We start from the raw sequence: 21149 nt of genomic DNA, 5'->3' as shown, positions 1-21149 counted from the left end.
ATTGGGTTCCACATTCTCATAATTCTTGTTATGTTCAAGACAGGTGTCGGTAGGTTGTTGGGTATAAAGGGAATTCATGGATGATTTGATTTGATTTATTATCATCACTTGAATTGGGATAAGTTTACTTTGTTACTGTCACAAGTCGGCTTACATTAACCCTGCAATGAGGCCACTGTGAAAATCCCCTAGTCGCCACACTCCGGCCCCTGTTCGGGTACACTGGAGGGAGAATTTAGCATGGCCAGTGCACCTAACCAGCACGTCTTTCGGACTGTGGGAGGAAACCGGAGCACCCAGAGGAAATCCACACAGACACAGGGAGAACGTGCAGACTCCACACAGACAGTGAATCAAACCCAGGTCCCTGACGCTGTGAGGCAGCAGTGCGAACCACTGTGCCACCGTGCCACCCGTGAAAAGTATTTTTCCTTGCTATACAGACAAAGCATACCCTTCATGGAGTATATAGGGGAGACGGAAAGGAAAGGGTGCAGGATGTGGTGTTGCAGTTACAGATTAGGTGAAGAGAAAAATCAGCTTAATATATGACAGGTCTATTTAAAAATCTGATGACATAGTTGGGGATTATAGGGATAATGTGTGAAGGTGGATCAAGGTAGACCGATTTTATTGAGTGCTAAAGCAGGTTGAAAGAGCCAAACCGCCGGCTCAGCAATTGCTCTGCTCTTTTGATGGCGAATTGGTCACACATTTCACATTGATGTCTTTACTTGTGTCACTGGATTGCAGCGAGAATACCCAACAGCATTTTCTCTCTGTATTTGCTGCAACGACAGGTAGAGATGATGGTTTGCAAGGTTAGCAAAATGACTCTCCACACGTTGTGACCTATTTGTACAGAGGAGTTAATCAGTTTCTTTGAAACAGGTTAGCACCATGGACAAAGGCAGGGGAATGTTTGCACACAAACACATCTCAGTTTAGGCCAATCTGGAGATGCTTTCATTCATAATATTCAATGTTTAACCTCCAAATAAAAACAAGAAGTTCTACAGCACCATGTAGTTTCTTATGCCTCAAATACCTGTAAATAATGCCTTTGGCGTGAAGAAACTGGAGACCGCAAATAATTTCTGCAGCATAAAACCTGTAAGGAAATATATCGCCATGAGAAACTTGAACCAGTACCTGAAAAAATATGATTAATACATGCTCTCACCTCCTCTTTAACTGATTTCCAAGTGCCATTATTCCCTGTTCTTCCCTCCTTTAATACTGAAAGTTTGTTGTGTGACAGTTTTTTGGTGAAGGCACGTACTCAGTGGGAAACGCGCCTTCAGGTACTGGTAACACTCCGTGACAATGCCCGCCACAGTTCAGTTGGTAGCTTCTGAGTCACAAGGTTGTGGATTCCACGACAGGAACCTGACCACAAAATCAAGGCTGACAGTCCAGTGCGGTACTGTGGGAGTGCTGGATTGTTGCAGGTGCATTTGTTTGGATGAAATGTTAAATCAAGGCCCTCTCAAATGTTTGTTATACCTCATCCAACATAGAATCATAGAATCCCTGCAGTGTAGAAGGAGGCCATTCAGCCCATCGAGCCTGCACCGACAACAATCCCACTCAGGCCCTAGCTCCATAACCCCACATATTTTACCCTGCTAATCCTCCTGACACGAAGGAGCAATTCAGCATGGCCAATCCAGCTAACCTGCACATCTAAAAAGAGATTAATTGGTCATTATGGGCTATATTTGTTTAAGCTTGCTCTGGACAAATTAGAATCCAAACAGTGCAGAAGAGACAATTTGACCCATCATGTCTGCACTGACTGTCCAACAGAGTATCTTACCAATGCCCTCTCCCTCGCCCTATCCATGTAACCCCACATATTTACCATGGCTAATCCATCTAACCAACACATATTGGGACACTAAGGGGCAATTTAATATGCCCTGCCAAACCATCCAACCTGCACATCTTTGGACTGTGGGAGGAAACCCACGCAGACACGGGGGGAATGTGCAAACCCCACAGACAGTCACCCAAGGCCGGAATCGAACTCGGGTCCCTGCAGCTGGGAGGCAGCGGTGCTAACCGCTGTGCCACTGTGCTGCCACATTATTGGCTGCCATATTAGTGCTACATCACAACAGTGACTACACTTGGAAAGTAAAGCTGTGAAGTGTTTTGGGACATCCTAAGGTTGTGAAAGGCACTTCTTTCTGGTTGTTTTCCAGTACCTCACCAAAACACATCTCCCCGAGAAAGTAGCTGGGGCCTCGGTTTAATGTCTCTTCTGAAAAGTGGCACCGCTGACAGCACTTTTTTCACTAGAGCAATGGACAATAAGCCTCAATTTTGTGCTCAGGTCCTGGAGCAGGGTTCAAGTCCAAATCCTTCTGACTAACTGGCCAACGTGTTAGTAACTCATCCATGGCTGAAATATGCGAGATAGAAATAAATAAACCAAGTTAAAAAATTTATCTTCAGAAGAACGCATGTGTGAGCAGGAAACCCAAACCAAATATGGAACTGCTGGACATTATACTGGTCAGGAGAGAGATCCAGACTTATATGGCGGGACTTTCCGGCCACGCTCACTCCAAGATCGGAAATTCCGTCTGAGGCCAATGGCCCTGTCCTGCCCACTACGATTCCCATGGCAGGCGGGATGGGGAATTTCCACCCACAATCATTTACCTGTTACGAATGTGTGCATTAGAAGACCATTTTTAGTTTGGAAATTGTAATTTTTAAATGTAGGTTAAATGAAAGAACCCCAGATGTGAGGGGCTGGCACAGGTCTGGAACAATCACAGTTCGAAGGGAGGCCCATATTACGTTAGTGAAGCCAAGATGGGAGGTGTTAAAAGCTGTGGGAGCCTCGTAACTATCTTTTCAGGAGACTATCCATCTGTGAGGGTTAATATGTTATTCTGTGTAATTTTCCTAGACCAGAGAAGGCTTGAAGGCCACTAGTCAATAAGGTAAGATTTTAAAGTATCCATATACTTTTCAGATCAAAGGAGAGGTTTAGAGTTAAGCATATGTAATTTACTTTTGTGGCTGGATTCGGATCATGCATAGCACCTTGTAATGGAGGTGACTTGGAGAGGCGTAGGTCCTTCTGTTTACTATATCACCGTTTTAGATAGTTAGCCTGGGAGTAGTCTATGACAAGGCAGTCCATGGCTGGAATGGCTTGAAGCAGACAGAGAGAGTGAGTCTGCCAGAAGCTGAGGACAGGAGCGTCAGAAATAAGTGAGGGATTGGGGTGGTGTTTCTGTGGAATACTGAGCAAGGATAGGAGTGGAGCCCAGGTTCAGAATAAAAGTCCAAGTTTATGAAATAAGTTCGACTGATCCATCTGGTAAAGCTGGTGGAACAGATTGGAGGGGGCGGGGGCGAATATTCCCGTTTCACCCACTGTGGGAATTGTAGCGGATGAGGGGTGGACTAAGGAAAGGCCCTTTGACCTCGGGTGGGATTTTCTGGTTTCAGGGAGAGCACGACTGGAAAATTCCTCCCCGGCAGCAGAATCCTCTGAGAGAGTTCTGGTAGTTTATGAGCCAGAGTAGGAAACTTAGAAAAATCTGTGTGAATCCCTGGGAGATGTGGCACACATTTTGATTTGGTTTCAGGAGAAGCGAACTGACACTCAAGAAATTTTGATATAAAATGGGAACTCTCGGTTGAAATAAAATGTAGAATAGGGAGAGTTATGTTTGGAATTTTGGTGCGATTGAGATACTAGGCCTTTTCTTTTGTCAGTTAAAAGTTTCCTGTTTAAAATGTGAAATCTTGTGCAGCACTCTTTTCAGCTAATAACTGGGAATTCAAAGTATCTTTTTAGAAGTTACGGGTCTCTACAGAGATTGGAATATGTGACACAGCCAGCTGGCACTGGGCTGCAGTAAAGGAAGAAAATAAAGGACTGGTTCGCATTGGAATCGAGAGCTTTGTGCCAGTGGCTGATCACAGGTCCAATCCTTCGCTGTACCACTCTATCACTCAGAGCTCAGAGGCTTAATACCCTGTGCCATCTTCCTCTCTGGCAATTATTAAATGAACTGAGTTACGGGTCAGAGCAGGAGCCCATTATTCTAATGAGGTCTCGTGAAATAAAGAACACATAGACACTGCAGCGATTTGCAGCTGCAAACTGCACTTCACAGAAAATCGAGCCTAAAGGACACATACTGATTTACTTAACTTTTCAAATTCACAAACATTCCTGTTTTGTCCCCAAAGTAGCTATAGTTTTCGATGCTTTTTTTTTGCAATTACAGAAAATAAGCGAACAAAGAATTCAAAACCCACATATTGAAATAACACATAATAGAATTTAATTTTTTTTTATTCGTGTCACAAGTAGGCTTACATTAACACTGCAATGAAGTTCCTGTGAAAATTCATAGAATCCCTACAGTGCAGCAGGAGGCCATTCAGCCCATCGCTTCTGGACCGACCACAATCCCACCCAGGCCCTATACCCGTAACCCCTCATATTTACCCTGATAATCCCCTGACACTAGGGTTAATTTAGCATGCCCAATCAACCTAACCAGCATGTCTTTCGGACTGTGGGAGGAAACCAGAGCACCCGGAGGAAACCCACGCAGACACGGGGAGAACATGCAAACTCCACACAGACAGTGACCCGAGGCTGGAATTGAACCCAGGTCCCTGGTGCTGTGAGGCAGCAGTGCTAACCACTGTGCCATGTACCACCCAAGTCTCTAGTCATCGCATTCATGCACTGTTCAAGTACATGGAGGGAGAATTTAGCATGGCCAATGCAGCTAACCAGCACGTTTTCTAGACTGTGGGAGGAAACCGGAGCACCCGGAGGAAACCCACGCAGACACGGGGAGAATGTGTGGACTCCGCACAGACAGTGACCCAAGCTGGGAATCGAACCCGGGCATCTGGCACTATGAGGCAGCATAGAGTCATAGAGGTTCACAGCATGGAAACGGACCCTTCGGCCCAACTTGTCCATGCCGCCCTTTTTTTTTAAAACCCGAAGCTAATCCCAATTGCCCACATTTGGCCCATATCCCTCTATACCCATCGTACCCATGTAACTATCTAAATGCTTTTTCAAAGATAAAATTGTACCCGCCTCTACTACTACCTCTGGCAGCTTGTTCCAGACACTCAGCACTCTCTGTGTGAAGGAATTGCCCCTCTGGATCCTTTTGTATCTCTCCCCTAACCACTGTGCCAGCGTGCCACCCCATTCGTACAAACATATTACTCTGAATACTGTACAGTGCCATTTCAACCCAGATTGAGTTAACAATGAGCACAGGACTCTCAGAGATCTGAAATGCTGCAGATGGACATTGCTTCCTGATTCCCTACCAAAAGGTTCCCAACTTTAAAAAGTCTTGGTGCTAGATAGGGAGATCAGTCGGGATGCGAGGAGGGAGGAGAAGGGGAGGGAGAGGGGGGGGGGAGGGGAAAGGGAGGGGGAGTGGGAGGGGAAAGGGAGGGGGAGGGGAGGGGGAGGGGGAGGAGGAAGGGGAGGGGGAGTGGGTGTGGTCGGGGGGAGGGGGAGTGGGGAAAGGGAGGGTGAGGGGAGGGGGAGGGGGAGTGGGAGGGGGAGGGGGAGGGGAGGGAGAGGGGGAGGGGAGGGGGGAGTGGGTGTGGTCAGGGGGAGGGGGAGTGGGGAAAGGGAGGGTGAGGGGAGGGGGAGGGGGAGTGGGAGGGGGAGGGGGAGGGGGAGTGGGAGGGGGAGGGGGAGTGGGTGTGGTTGGGGGGGAGGGGGAGTGCGAGGGGGAGGCGGAGGGGGAGGGAGAGGGAGAGGGGAGGGAGAGGGGGAGGGGAGGGGGGAGTGGGTGTGGTTGCAGGGGAGGTAGGGGATGTGTTGACTATGGGGAAAGAGGGAGAAACATTGAAATGGGCTTTGGCACTGATCCAGAAACAAGCCGTGTTCCTGTGCAACTCCATAGAATGACGCAACTCAGGAAGCGGCCATTCGGCCCACTGTGCCTGTGCTGGCTCTTTAGTAGAAATACCCATTTTTCCCTTCAGCATGATATGGACCCTGCCTCTTTTCAGAACTTTTCAACGGGCATTTTAACTCCAGGCAGCAGGGAAAAGTCAGAACAAAAATAAGAAAAGTGATTTGATGTTCTTTTTGATGTTGTGCTCATTCAGACAGGAGGTAATTCTGAGGTGTAGAAGGATGTCTATTTCTGGAACCCAATGCAATCCCACAAGGGTTGGGGATAGTCAGGTTAGTCAAGATGCACAGCTCCCTCTATCCTGTCCGAGCAAAGCTCCTCAAACCTGAGCCCCACGCATCTCTGTCGAGATCAGCGTAACATTATTCCAGCTATCGTGACCTCTCTGAACACATGATGGGTGGGATTTTCCAGCCACGCTCGCCCCAAAACCGGAAAATCCCACCCGAGGTCAGTGGACCTTTCCATGGCCCGCCCATCACCCGCTACGATTTCCGTAGCGGGCGGGACGGGAAAATTCACCCCATCGTGTGTGTCAGTCCTGGATTTATTGAATGGTAGAACTGGCTCGAGGCGAACCCTTCCCATTCCTACGCTCCTTGCTACACAGGGTCGTCAGACACCAAAAGAACCAAGGCCTCACCTAACACCCTGGGCTGGATTTGAATCCAGGTATCGGGGTGGAAAAGGCAGTGTTTATTCCCACTGCACCACTTAGTATCAGCCCTCCCCCACCCTCCCAACTCCATAAGGAAAACTTTGTCTTAAGGACAATATTATAAATGGAAACATTCGTCCTATTCCCCAGAGAGAGCGACTGGCTGATTTTCTTATTGTTGTTAATGATGGAGAAAAGATGGTTTGACATTCAACAGGTCAAACAGAGTGCTTGGAGCATGAAATGAACAGCGGCAAGTGAAGAGAAAGCCTTTGATGCATCTCCTGAAAGGCTCAAAAGTTTCAATGAACATTAAATCATATTTTCAACCCTTTTGATCTGTTCACTGCAGCATGAAGAAGTCTTTAGCTAGAGTCTTAGCTGGCCTTATCACTTCTTTTATAGACATCAAGATAAGGAATGTCTTTGTTGGGCAGAAATAGATCTTAAGTTCTTTCAACTTTTGAGAGTTTTTGAAGATGCGTGCTCAGATGCAGACCATATTTGGTATTCTTTTTTGATAAGCTTCAATCTTCAGCATTTTCCATTGTAAAGTTGTGGCGGTGCAGTGCATTCTGGGTCTGGTAAATGCTGTCAATTCATTAGACAATTAGACAGAAGTTTCAGAATAAAAAGAGTCCACTTACGTTGCTCTTGGTGAGTCAAACTTTTGGCAAGTCTGAATGTGAAACATCAGGTCACCCCCATTCAGGTATTCCATCACGAAAAATAGGTTCTCCTGTAGCAAGCAGGAAAGGGGAAGATTGACATATGGTTCTATATTCGAACAATACAAGGCTCAGATATGAAGCTGTTACAAGGTACACGGCAGATCGCCAGGTTATGTCATCAAACGGCAGTCAAACTGGATTCGAGCAAACGCAAATATCACATCTCATTTAAAGTTTATTTATTAGTCACAAGTAAAGCTTACATTAACACCGCAATGCAGTTACTGTGAAATTCCCCTAGTTGCCACACACTCTGGCACCAGTTCGGGTCAATGCACCTAACCAGTATGTCTTTCAGAATGTGGGAGGAAACCAAAGCATCTGGAGGAAACCCACGCAGACACGGGGAGAACGTGCAAACTTCACACAGAGAGTAACCCAAGCCGGGAATTGAACCTGGAACCCTGGCGCTGTGAAGCAGCAGTGCCAACCACTGTGCCACTGTGCTGCCAATTTTGACAATTAGAATTGGCCAGATCAGCTGCGCTGCATAAATTAAGTATTAATCCAAATCACTTCAGGTGTGGGATAAAACCGTCACCGTAAACGCCTTCACTTTCACCAAGGGTCCGAATTTAAATCTAAATGAGTTTTGAGTGAGTTAAAATTAAACCCATCAACACATTGCAGTTCCCCATTAACCAGTAGCTGATCTGGGCCATTCAAGGGCTACAAGGCTAAGGCAGAGGCTGAATAGTTTGTGACAAGTGGCTCATCTGTTTACAACTCAAAGCCTCTTCTGCTCAACTTTGGAGTGTGGTGGATATGCATCATTTGCTGTAATAGGTACAAGCCTGCACCTACACTCAAGAAGCTTGACATCCTCCAGGGCAGAGTCTTTTGTCTGATCGGTACCTCTGCAGGACTAAATCCCCACTCATTTCACCAGTACAACAGTGTTTGTTATCACGGTACGCCTTACAGAAACTCACCAAACTTACTTAACAGCACTTCCCTTTCCTTGACCTTAATCACTAAGAAAGACAAGCGGGTTAATAAAATGCCAGCACTCCAAGTCACTCACCATCTTCACTTGGACTTACAATATTGGTTATATTACTGGATCAGAAACCTAGTGGGCTGGACTAATAATCTGCAGGCTTGAATTACAATCCTAACATGGCATTGGGGGAATTTATTGGGGGAAACTCCACAGTCAACTCAAGGCCAGAATTGAACCCGGGTCCATGGTGCTGTGAGGCAGCAGTGCGAACCACTGTGCCACCATGCTGTACTAGATCCTTCCATAAAAGGAAACATCCTTTCCACACCCACCTTGTCAATACTCCTCAGTATCTTTTATGTTGCAATCAAGGCACCTCTTATTTATCTGAACTCCAGTATATATAAGCCTAGCCTGTCCAACCTTACCTCATAAACAACCCACCTATTCCAAGTATTAGTTTAGTAACTCTTCTCTGAACTGCTTCCAATGCATTTACATCCTTTCTTAAATGAAGATACCAATATCGGACACAATACTTCAGATGTGAGCCTGTAACTTCCTGGCTTTCCAGTGTTGGATTTGGGGGGGTAACCTAAATATCTCTCTCAGACGTTCCCAGGTAAGGGTTTACCCGGAAAATGTCTGGAAGCGCTTACCTCCCCCGGACAATTACACTGTGCTGGGAACCATCTGACCACCTGTGCAATTTAAATCACTAACCTTGGGTGATTCTGCCAGTGTTACACTAATAGTTACCCACAGCACATGTTACTTCTTCAAAGAACTCAAATAGATTGGTTAAACACGATTTCCCTTTCACAAAACCATGTTGACTCTGCCTGATTACTCTGAATTTTTCCAAGTGCCCCGCTCTAACATCTTGAGTAATGGCTTCTAATATTTTGCCTATGACGCGTGTTAGGCTAATTAGCCTGTAGTTTTCTGCTTTCTGCCTTCCCCTTTTGAATAACCAGTTTGGAAGTTTATGTATCATGCATGTTATTGGAAATGATGTTAAAAGGCAATAAAAGTCGGCCTTTCCAGTGACACTCAAAGAACAAAGAACAAAGAAAATTACAGCACAGGAACAGGCCCTTTGGCCCACCAAGCCTGCACCAAACATACTGCCCGACTTAACTAAAACCCCCTACCCTTCTGGGGACCATATCCCTCTATTTCCAGTCTATTCATGTATTAGTCCAGACACGACTTAAAACTCACGACCGTATCTGCTTCCACCACCTCCCCCGACAGCGAGTTCCAGGCACCCACCACCCTCTGTGTAAAAAACCTGCCTCATATATCTCCTTTAAACCTTGCCCCTCGCACCTTAAACCTATGCCCCCTAGTAATTGACTCTTCCACCCTGGGAAAAAGCTTCTGACTATCCACTCTGTCCATGCCCTTCATAATTTTGTAGACTTCTATCAGGTCGCCCCTCAACCTCTGTCGTTCCAGTGAGAACAAACCAAGTTTTTCCAACCTCTCCTCATAGCTAATGTCCTCCATTCCAGGCAACATTCTGGTAAATCTTTCTGTACCCTCTCCAAAGATTCCACATCTTTCTGGTCGTGTGGCGACCAGAATTGAACACTATATTCCAAATGCAGTCAAACTAAGGTTCTATAAAGCTGCAACATGACTTGCCAATTTTTAAACTCAATGCCCCAGTCGATGAAGGCAAGCATGCTGTATGCCTTCTTGACTACCTTCTCCACCTGCGTTGCCACTTTCAGTGACCTGTGTATCTGTACACCCAGATCCCTCTGCCTGTCAATACTCTGAAGGTTTCTGCCATTTACTGTATATTTCCTGTCAGTATTAGACCTGTATTAGACTCATGTCTCATGAATGATGAAAAACTGAAAGCAGTTAATAACTTATTTGCTATTAGGAATTGTATGAAGTAAAATAATTGGCACAGACTAACAGAAGATGTTATAAGCGTATGGCATGATGAGAAAGTTAAAGAATTCGAGTTCCTGTAAAGTCGATGAACAAAATGTTCTTTCTGAGGAATGAATCTGCACATTTAAGTTTCCTTTAAATCTTCTACATGTTCCATTCAAGTGAAGAATGAAAGTGAAGTTCTGTGGCCTGAGCAAGAATCAGATTTTATTCTATGATTTAAATTTTATTTAAAGTGTTACATATCAAAACAAAGACTTCCGGTTGCTTCTTGCTCAATGTTCTTTCAGACACGCTTAGCGGAACTTCGTGCATACAGCCACCTAATAGCGATCTACAGTTGTTAATGATTCTTCAAATCCTAAGTTTTAACTTTATTCATTAGTCAAAAGTAGGCTAAGATTAACACTGCAATGAAGTTACTGTGAAAATCCTCCTAGTCGCCACACTCTGGCGCCTATTCGGGTACACTGAGGGAGAATTTAGCATGGCCAATGCACCCTAACCAGCATGTCTCTCGGACTGTGGGAGGAAACCAGAGCATCCGGAGGAAACCCATGCAGACGAGGGGAGAACGTGCAAACTCTACACAGACAGCAATCCAGGCTGGGAATCGAACCTGGGTCCCTGGCGCTGTGAGGCAGCAGTGCTAACCACTGTGCCACCCTAATGCTCCCAATTGCTTCTCTGTGGTGTTACTCTGTATAAATTCTGCATCTGCTGAGCAAATCCACAACTTTTAGTGGCTTCACAAACCTGTGGTGACTTGAGTCTACCATAGGTCGTTTAAAAGAAGGAACTTCTTTATATTAATAAATAACAAAGTTTAGCAATACCAGTAACTCAGCAGAACAGTGACAACTATGAAAACAGGAGGACTAGTAAAACAGGTCTTGCTTTCAAGACTGAAAAGCCCACCAAAGCCCTCACATGCTCAAAACCCTGAACTGATGCCAGTAAAGCGATTACACAGGAGAAACCAGAAGAGAAAATGCTGGAAAATCTCAGCAGGTCTGGCAGCATCTGTAAGGGGAGAAATGAGCTGACGTTTCAAGTCCAGATGACCCTTTGTCAAAGTTAAAAGGCAGAGAAAGTGGGAGATATTTATACTGTCGGGTGAGGAAATGAAAGATGAGTCATAGCCACAGAAACAAGGGGAAAGGCTGCTCGGGTCCTGATTGCGCACAGACCGAAGGTGCTAAATTAATGATGATCCATTTTCCAGTTTTCAGATCTGCTTTCCCTGGACCTCACACCTATTGCCGCCAAAGCCCTTTAGTTATCCCCAGACTCTCAGTTTCCATCTCAGGCAACATCCAGCTCATCCAAACCTCTGACAGTTCCCAACCCACTCCATGGTACAGTTTACTCCCCGCTCTTAAATACATTATCTCTGGTCCTTCCCTGACTATCATGTCCAATCCCCCAATAACAGAGCGGCACGGTGGCACAGTGCCTTACAGTGCCAGGAACCCGGGTTTGATCCCTGGCTTGGGCCACTGTCTGTGTGGAGTCTGCACGCTGTCTGCGAAGATTTCCTCCAGGTGCTCCGGTTTCCTCCCACAGTCCGAAAGACATGCTGGTTGGGTGCACCGGCCGTGCTAAATTCTCCCTCAGTGTACCCGAACAGGCACTAGAGTGTGGCGACTAGGGGATTTTCACAGTAACTTCATTCCTGTGTTAATATAAGCCTACTTGTGACAATAATAAATTTTTAAAAGTCTCTCTTTTCAAGTTTTGCAAATACCCCCTGTTTATTTAGTACAAGAAAATAAGAATAAATGAAAAGTACATCAGTAACAAACAGTGAACAGAAAAATGACAAACACAACACAGTAAAAAAGACAAGTGATTACAGTTATTGTTAATTGAACAAACTGGTACTCCTACATTGAAGTTTTTGCAGACATCTTTCATAATATACAGGGCTGACTGCTTTTATATATACTTAGCAACAATAAACAAATGTCACAATTACAATGGCAGATATCCTGGAAGATGTGAATACTTTGCAACTCTGTTAAACAAACAAATCTGTTTTCTAATTACTGCCAGATATCTTTTATTCTTCACAAATCTACCTCAAGTATCATTATTCTTAGAGCGATCTTTCCAGTAATCCCTGCAGCCTCACTTCTTCATCGTTTAATATTCTTTATGTAATCATTCCCTGATATCTCATGTCCCCTTTGCAATCATGGACACCTATGACGTAATCATAGAATCTCTACAGTGCAGAAGGAGGCCATTCGGCCCACTAACCCTGCACCGACAACAATCCCGCCCAGACTCTATCCCTGTAACCCCATGTATTTACTGTTAGTCCCCCTGACACTAAGGGGCAATTTAGCATGGCCAATCAGCCTAACCCATACATTTTCGGAGTGTGGGAGGAAACCCACGCAGACAAGGGGAGAACATGCAAACTCCACACAGACAGTCACCTGAGGCTGGAATTGAACCTGGGTCCCTGGCGCTGTGAGGCATCAGTGCTAACCACTATGCCGCTGTGTCACCCATAGTAACCATTCCTTGCATTAACTGAGTTTGTGTTTCATGCTAGTGAAGTTTTGCCCAGGCTGATATTCAGGGGATATTCTAGCATTGACTTTTGTTTCTTTTATCAATAAAGTGCAGTGTACAAAACTTCACTGGCACGGTGGCACAGTGGTTAGCATTGCTGCCTCACAGCACCAGGGACTGGGGTTCAATTCCTGGCTTGGGTCACTGTCTGTGTAGAGTCTGCACAATCTCCCCATGTCTGCATGGGTTTCCTCCGGGTACTTCGGTTTCTTCCCACAGTCCCAAGATGCGCAGTTGAGGTCAATTGGCGACATCAAATTGCTCCTTAGTGTCCAAAGATGTGTAGGTTAGGGGGATTAGTGGGGTAACTATGAGGGTGTGGGCCTGGGTAAGATGCTCTGCGGGGGGGGGAGGGGGTCAGTGCAGACTTGATGGGGTGAATGGCCTCCTTCTGCACTGTAGGGACACTATGGTAATCAATAATTTGTGTTGATTCTGGGCAGGAAAAACCATCCTTACACTGGATCTGTGTTTAGCTGCAAATAAATCTGTCTCCATAAGTGGGGAGGCAAACAGTTTAGTTATTCGCAGACAAGGTTGGGTGGATATCAGGAGATATCAGCCGGAATTTTACTGCCCCATCTGCCACGGGAATCGGAAGGTGCGAGTGGCGGACAATGAAAGGTCAGTTGACCTCGGGTGGGATTTTACTGTTTCACAGAATCACAGAATGCTACAGTGCAGAAGAGGCCCTTCGGCCCATCGAGTCTGCACCAACGCATGAAAGACTCTGACCTGCCCACCTAATCCCACTTTGCCAGCACTTGGCCCATAGCCTTGAATGTTATGCCATGACAAGTACTCATCCAGGTATTTTTTAAAGGATGTGAGGCAACCCGCCTCCACCACTCTCCCAGGCAGCGCATTCCAGACCCTCACCACCCTCTGGGTAAAAAAGGTTTTCCTCAAATCCCTCCTAAACCTCCCACCCCTCACTTTTAACTTGCGTCCCCTCGTAACTGACCCTTCAACTAAGGGGAACAGCTGCTCCCTATCCACCCTGTCCATGCCCCTCATAATCTTGAACACCTCAATCAGGTCACCCCTCAGTCTTCTCTGCTCCAGAGAAAACAACCCAAGCCTATCCAACCGCTCTTCATAACCTAAATCTTCCATCCCAGGCAGCATCCCGGTAAATCTCCTCTGCACTCCCTCCAGTGCGTTCATGTCCTTCCTATAATGTGGTGACCAGAACTGCACACAGTGCTCCAGCTGTGGCCTCACCAAAGTTCTATACAACTCCATCGTGACCTCTCTGCTTTCGTAATCTATGCCTCGATTGATAAAGGTGAGTGTGCCATATGCCTTTTCCACCAGCATATTAACCTGCCTTCAGAGATATGTGGGCAAACACGCCAATGCACCTAACCAGCCCATCTTTCACTCTGTAGGAGGTTGTAAAATCTTGGCCATCATTTTTGTGAGAGATAATTTCAAAAGGGTTAACGATAACATAAAACAGTACGCACAAGAAACTGACATGGAGAGTAGCAGCGAGAGAGGAAATGTAAACACTAGGTGGCAGTGTTCCCTCGCCTGATTCACCACCGCAGTTTGAATCATAAAGGTTTTGTATTATCGTTTTAACAGTATTAATACAAGTAAATAGTTTTATTTTATTACAAACTGGTGCCACTTTTATGTTTCTCTGAGGAATGCTTCATTTCATTGAGTGAACGTTTGCCATTATGACTTTGGCCTTTGAACCATTATCGGTCAATGTTGATGGAATTATATCTGAGGGTGTGAATTATTCAGGAATCTAACTTGGTTATGAGAGATGTCAATTCCTTTTGTCTTCATTTCAAACCCACAACTATTGATTCATTCTGGAATTTCAGAATAACCAAACCTGCAGGTCCGGCTGCCGTGTTAAACCTCACAAAACCAGACGGGCCCTCAGGCCGTGAGTGTAATCGCTGGAAGAGTCTGTGCGTCCTTGAATAATTCTGGGAACTTCTACTTTCATAGAATCATAGAATCCCTACAATGCAGAAGGAGGCCATTCGGCCCATCGAGTCTGCAACCACCATCCCACCCAGGCCCTATCCCCATAACCCCATGCATTTACCATAGCTAGTCCCCATGACACTAAGGGGCTATTCAGCACAGCCAATCCACCTAACCCGCACATCTTTGGACTGTGGGAGGAAACCGGAGCACCCGGAGGGAACCCACACAGACATGGGGAGAACATGCAAACTCCACACAGACAGTGACCCAAGCCGGATCCTTGGCACTGTGAGGCAGCAGTGCTAGCCACTGTGCCACCGTGCCACCCTTTGGTGAGGGTTCATCAGTGGCCGCTGGGCAGTTTGGCAGTTGTCAACGGTCAATTGAAGAATAAAGTGGGGCCACTCCAGGACCTGATAGAGTTGGAGGCAGACAGTTTTGTGGGTCTTATCAGATGGCATGGGATCTCTGCTCGAAACGAAATACATGGAGCGTGTGGTCCTGGCTTCTGCTAATTGATCACGGATTTCCAGCTTCTAACTTACAGAAGCAGGAATTAATTTATAAAAAAAGAACATATAAAGAACAAAGAACAAAGAAAATTACAGCACAGACAGGAACAGGCCCTTCGGCCCTCCAAGCCTGCACTGACCATGCTGCCCGACTGAACTAAAACCCCTACCCTTCCAGGGACCATATCCCTCTATTTCCATCCTATTCATGTATTTGTCAAGCTGCCCCTTAAAACTCACTATCGTATCTACTTCCACTACCTCCCCCGGCAGCGAGTTCCAGGCACCCACCACCCTCTGTATAAAAAACTTGCCTCGTGCATCTCCTTTAAACCTTGCCCCTCGCACCTTAAACCTGTGCCCCCTAGTAATTGACTTGGGAAAAAGCTTCTGACTATCCACTCTGTCCATGTCCCTCATAATCTTGTAGACTTCTATCAGGTCGCCCCTCAACCTCTGTCGTTCCAGTGAGAACAAACCAAGTTTCTCTAACCTCTCCTCATAGCTAATGCCCTCCATACCAGGCAACATCCTGGTAAATCTTTTCTGTAGCCTCTCCAAAGCCTCCACATCCTTCTGGTAGTGTGGCGACCAGAATTGAACACTATATTCTAAGTGCGGCCTAACTAAAGTTCTATAAAGCTGCAACATGACTTGCTAATTTTTAAACTCAATGCCCTGGCCAAGGAAGGCAAGCATGCAGTATGCCTTCTTGACTGCCTTCTCCACCCGCATTGCCACACTCAGTGACCTGTGTACCTGAAGGGAGGCCTGTTTCAATTCCATTCCTCAGCCAGGGCCTCACATTTTAATGCTCCTCTTCACTGGCAGAGGTATAGAATATAAAAGTAAGGATATAATGTTGGAATTGTATAAAACACTGGTGAGGCCACAACTGGAGTATTGTCTGCAGTTCTGGTCACCACATTACAGGAAAGACGGAATTGCTCTGGGGAGAGTGCAGAGGAGGTTGACAAGAATGATGCCCGGGCTGGACAAGTGGAGCTACGAGGAGAGATTGGATAGAATTATGGAATAGAGTTCCTACATTGCAGAAGGAGACGATTCGGCCCATCAAGTCTGCACTGACTTACTGACAGAGTTACTAACCCAGGCTGTCCCCTCTGCCCTATCCACATAACCCCGCACATTTACTGTACACATAATGTACAAATCTTTGGACACTAAGGGGCAGTTTACCATGGCCAGTCCACCTAACATCTTGGGACTGTGGGAGGAAACCGGAGCACCCGGAGGAAACCCACGCAGACACAGGGAGAATGTGCAAACTCCACACAGACAGTGACCCGAGGCTGGATTCCCTGGCGCTGTGAGGCAGCAGTGGTAACCACTGTGCTACCGTGTCGCCCGATTCGGATAGGTTGGGACAAAGAAGACTGAGGTGTGACTTGATAAAGCTGTACAAAACTATAGGGGAAAGAGATAGAGTGGACAGGATACAATTATTTCCCTTGGTGGAAAATGCTAGAACCAGGGGACTTAGATTCAAGATAAGTGGCAGTAGTTGCAGGGGGAACATGAGGAAGAACTTTTTTACGCAGAGGGTAGTGGGTGTCTAGATAAAAGCAAATCACTGCGGATGCTGGAATCTGAACCCAAAGAGAGAAAATGCTGGAAAATCTCAGCAGGTCTGGCAGCATCTGTAAGGAGAGAAAACAGCTGACGTTTTGAGTCCAGACAACCCTTTGTCAAAGCTTTGACAAAGGGACTCGAAACGTCAGCTCTTTTCTCTCCTTACAGATGCTGCCAGACCTGCTGAGATTTTCCAGCATTTTCTCTCTTTGGGTTCGTGGGTGTCTGGAATTCATTGCCTGAGTTGGTGCTGGAGGCAGAGAGCCTAAACTCTTTTAAAAAGTACCTGGATCTGCACTGCAAGTGCTGTAAGCGGCAGGGCTATGGGCCAGGTGCAGGAAGGTGGGAATTGAAAGGGCACCAGGGTATATTGGGCTGGCATTGACCCGATGGCCTGAAGGGCCTCCTTCTGTGCTGAAACTTTTCTATGGTTCCAGTTGTCTGTCACAGAATATTGTCGCATCCACAAAGTGGAGACTAATTGCTCAATGATTGCCTCTCGGTGTGAAGGACTTCAAAGAATGAGAAACAACTCAGGTGTATACGCACTGACCCTAACATTTCATTTAGACTCGACATTTTCTACTATTTTTTGCCATCCTGACATTCCAATTTTTAAGGTATTTCCTCTCCTTGTGCTTTCCTGGGATTTTTGTGTCACTGGCGAGGAATTAGGCAGATTTTCCTGTCCCTTCAACTGGCTGCTCGGTGGGTGTCAAAGTGCCAGGAGGGGGATTCCTCAGATTGTACCTTTGACCTGACTCTGTTCAGCATTCCCACATGGACAGGATTACACACTCAACATGCGGTTAACTGTGGACACCGCAATGTGCTACATCAGACTCGAGAGTAAAACTGGACTTGGCCAAAGATGCAAACTTTTTCTGCCCATGATAACATACACCCAACATTCAGTTCCATGGAAGCTACCAAAACTGAACACTGAGTGGGTTGTAAGTGGCAACCAATAAGATGCTACAAAGAACAAAGAAAATTACAGCGCAGGAACAGGCCCTTCGGCCCTCCAAGTCTGCACTGACCATGCTGCCCATCTGAACTAAAACCCCTGCCCTTCTGGGGACCATATCCCTCTATTCCCATCCTATTCATGTATTTGTCCAGACGCCCCTTAAAAGTAAATATTATTTGCTTTGAATCTTGTCCATGTCTAATATTCTTCCCAATCCATTATTCCCGGCTGAATAGGATCCATAATCAGGAGGCGTAAGGACAAAGGCATTGCCTGATATATTATGAAGCACAGAGAGGACACCAGGATAAGTTAATAATGTGTATTAGATAACGTCTATAATGTCTGGTTAAATATCTGCTTTTGCAGTACATTGTTATTTAATTTTACCTCAAGGGCATTGCCTATGGAACCTTGCACTGCACTATTAGAGACCACAGTGAGACTTGACCATGACATTCTGGGCAAAACACTTTAAATAAAATAAATTAATGGCATTCTCCTTAGAGAGAGAGGAGGAATTTGTTACAATTAAGATTCTCCTGTAACACCACTCTCCGACCTCAAGATTAAATGTTTCACGTGGAAATTATTGAGATTTATGATACTTAATGGGATGAAGAAAATAAACCCAAGACAGTTTATTCTGATACTCCAGGGCACCAGGATAAGAGGATTCTAATGAAGGGTTATTGAAGGACAAGTTTAGCACGGATGTCCAAAGCATTTCTTTGCACACATGTACATTTTCCAGGGAAGCCAGTTGGTTTTGCTTCTTCAGGAGACACAACTTTCCCTTCATTGTACGTCCAATCTGGATTTTGATTCTCCACCCTTCCTACCAGGCCAAAAAAAAACCTTTGCCAAGTTTTAGAATCCACAAGATGGGACAGTCAGAGGAGGTTAAACTCCTAAAAGTAAAGTACATCACTGAATCAGCCTACAGTACTGTTTGTACATCATCAAACAAAGTGTAGTCATCAAACAATCATAGAATCCCTACAGTGCAGAAGGAGGCCATTTGGCCCATCTAAGTCTGCACTGACCACAATCTCACCAGGCCCTATCCCCATTACCCCAAGCACTTACCCTAGCTAGTCCCCCTGATACTAAGGGGCAATTTAACATGACCAATTCACCTAACCCACACATCTTTGGACTGTGGGAGGAAACCGGAGCACCCGGGGGAAACCCACGCAGACACAGGGAGAGCGTGCAAACTTCACACAGACAGTGACCCAAGCCGGGAATCGACCCTAGGTCCCTGGTGCTGTGAGGCGGCAGTGCTAACCACTGTGCCACCGTGCTGCCTGCACAATAAAACAAGGTGAAGCATAGGTGGGACATAGGTTTAAGGTGCGCGGGGAAAAGAGATGTGCGAGGCAAGTTTTTTACACAGAGGGTGGTGAATGTCTGTAACGCGCTGCCCGGGGAGGTGGTGGGAGCAGGTACGATAGCGACATTAAAGAGCCATCTAGATGAATACATGAATAGGATGGGAATGGAAAGATACGGGCTCCGTAAGTGCGCACTGTTTTAGTTTCGGCAGGCATCATGATTGGTGCAGGCTCGGAGGGCCGAAGGGCCTGTTCCTGTGCTGTATTGTTCTTTGTTCTTTGTTCTAATTGCAAATTATTTGCAAAAATTTGAAAAAAATGGACTTAACAGCAACAACCTTACCTTAGTTTGGAATGTGCAGTAGAGGTGAGTGAGGAATGGATGCTCCCAGGCAAGAGCCAGAACTCGTTTCTCAACCATGGTGCATTCCACATCATCGTCCATCAACACCACATCCTTCTTCAATGCTTTAATGGCAAAAAACTGATTCTTGTCCTTTAGTTCCGCCAGGAAGACCTAGATAGGGGATATAAAGGAACAGGAGGGAATCTGTTATCAATGCAAAACTGCCCAATCCCATTTTTGGAATTCAATTGATCGATCGAAAAATAATAGAGGAACCATACAATCCCTACAGTGCAGGAGGAGGCCATTCAGCCCATCGAGCCTGCACTGACCACAATCCCGCCCAGCCCCTATCCCCGTAGCCTCATTTTTTCACCCTGCTAGGCCCCCTGACACTAAGGGCAATTTTGCACGGCCAATCAACCTAACCCGCACAGCTTTCAGACTGTGGGAGGAAACTGGAGCACCCGGAGGAAACCCACGCAGACACGGGGAGAACGTACAAATTCCACACAGACAGTGACCCAAGGCTCCTGCACTCGCAGGACATGTTGGGACTGCATATCATGAAACTCAGCATTCCCAGTCCCTGGGGTGGCACGGTGGCATAGTGGTTAGCACTATTGCCTTACAGCGCCAGGTACTGGGAATGCTGAGTTTCATGATATGCAGTCCCATCATGTCCTGGGAATGCAGGAGTTAAAGCGTTAATGATCTTTTGCCTTTAGCAGACCTGAGATGTGGTCGGACTGACTTGTCATGAAATTGTTAATACATCCTACATTATTTTAAGATTGGATTTCTGTGTACTTGTATTGCTGTGAAGTGGATATTTCCTGAAGGCAAGGGCGATACAGTGTGAGCATTTGTCAAAAATATACATTCTAGAAATCTGAAAAAGAAAGAGAAAATGCTGGAAACAGTAATCGGGTTGAGCATTTGAAGAGGAGAAGGATCCACATTGTGTGCATTACTCCTCAGAGTGCTTCGAATGAAGGATTTCATGCTGAGATATTAACCTCCTTGACATATCAGGCAGCTCCAGCATTTACTTCAGGATATGTTGCTGTTTACTTGTTGCTGTGAGTGTATTAATGACATCTGGGCTCATTGGGAAATTCTCTTGCATTCACTCTTTCCAACAATACCTGATAAGCACTTGAAATGAAGGTGATGTCATTAGAACCACAAAATTCACGCACTCCAAACAAATAATAAATGATTCTCTGGGTGATTGTATAGCCATGTGGATTTACACAGAGCAACTCCACAAACAACAACCTCCAGTGCAAAACCATAAAGTAACAAACATTCCTCACATTGGGAACCAGTCAAGGCATCATGTGCTTTAGCATCACACTGCACAATTCTTTATTTATTCCTTCGTAGGATGTGGACATCGCTGACAAGGCCAGCATTTGTTGCCCATGTGGGTCCAGAGTCACATGTAGGCCAGACCGGGAAAGGGCGGCAGATTCCCTTCCCTCAAGGACATTAGTGAACCAGATGGGTTTTTATGACAATCGATTACAGTTTCATGGTCACCTTTACTAAGGTTAGCTTTCAATTCTAGATATTTTATTAATTTCAATTTAAATTCCACCGGCTGCTGTGGTGGGATTTGAACTCATGTCCAAGTTCAGTGACATTACCACCAGCCCACCAGCTTC

At 45.8% G+C, this 21149-nt stretch overlaps 1 protein-coding gene across 4 annotated transcripts in view; it reads right to left on the bottom strand.

Annotated features, from left to right (window-relative positions):
• The window catches only part of prkcq (protein kinase C, theta), a 171339-nt gene that overhangs the window by 19996 nt on the left and 130194 nt on the right, over positions 1-21149 (bottom strand). For 3 of the 4 annotated variants that reach the window (XM_078235931.1, XM_078235932.1, XM_078235933.1), the window contains exons 12-14: positions 19477-19650; positions 7248-7339; positions 1049-1111 (exon numbers count right to left, since the gene is read on the bottom strand). In XM_078235931.1, the coding sequence (XP_078092057.1) occupies positions 1049-1111; positions 7248-7339; positions 19477-19650 (329 nt within the window). The remainder of the gene's footprint in view (positions 1-1048; positions 1112-7247; positions 7340-19476; positions 19651-21149) is intronic. The other variant, XM_078235935.1, reaches the window with a different exon arrangement.

This window comes from Mustelus asterias, chromosome 19 (genome assembly GCF_964213995.1).
Source record: "Mustelus asterias chromosome 19, sMusAst1.hap1.1, whole genome shotgun sequence".
Taxonomy (NCBI): Eukaryota; Metazoa; Chordata; class Chondrichthyes; order Carcharhiniformes; family Triakidae; genus Mustelus; species Mustelus asterias.
This window is presented reverse-complemented; position numbering and strand designations above follow the sequence as displayed.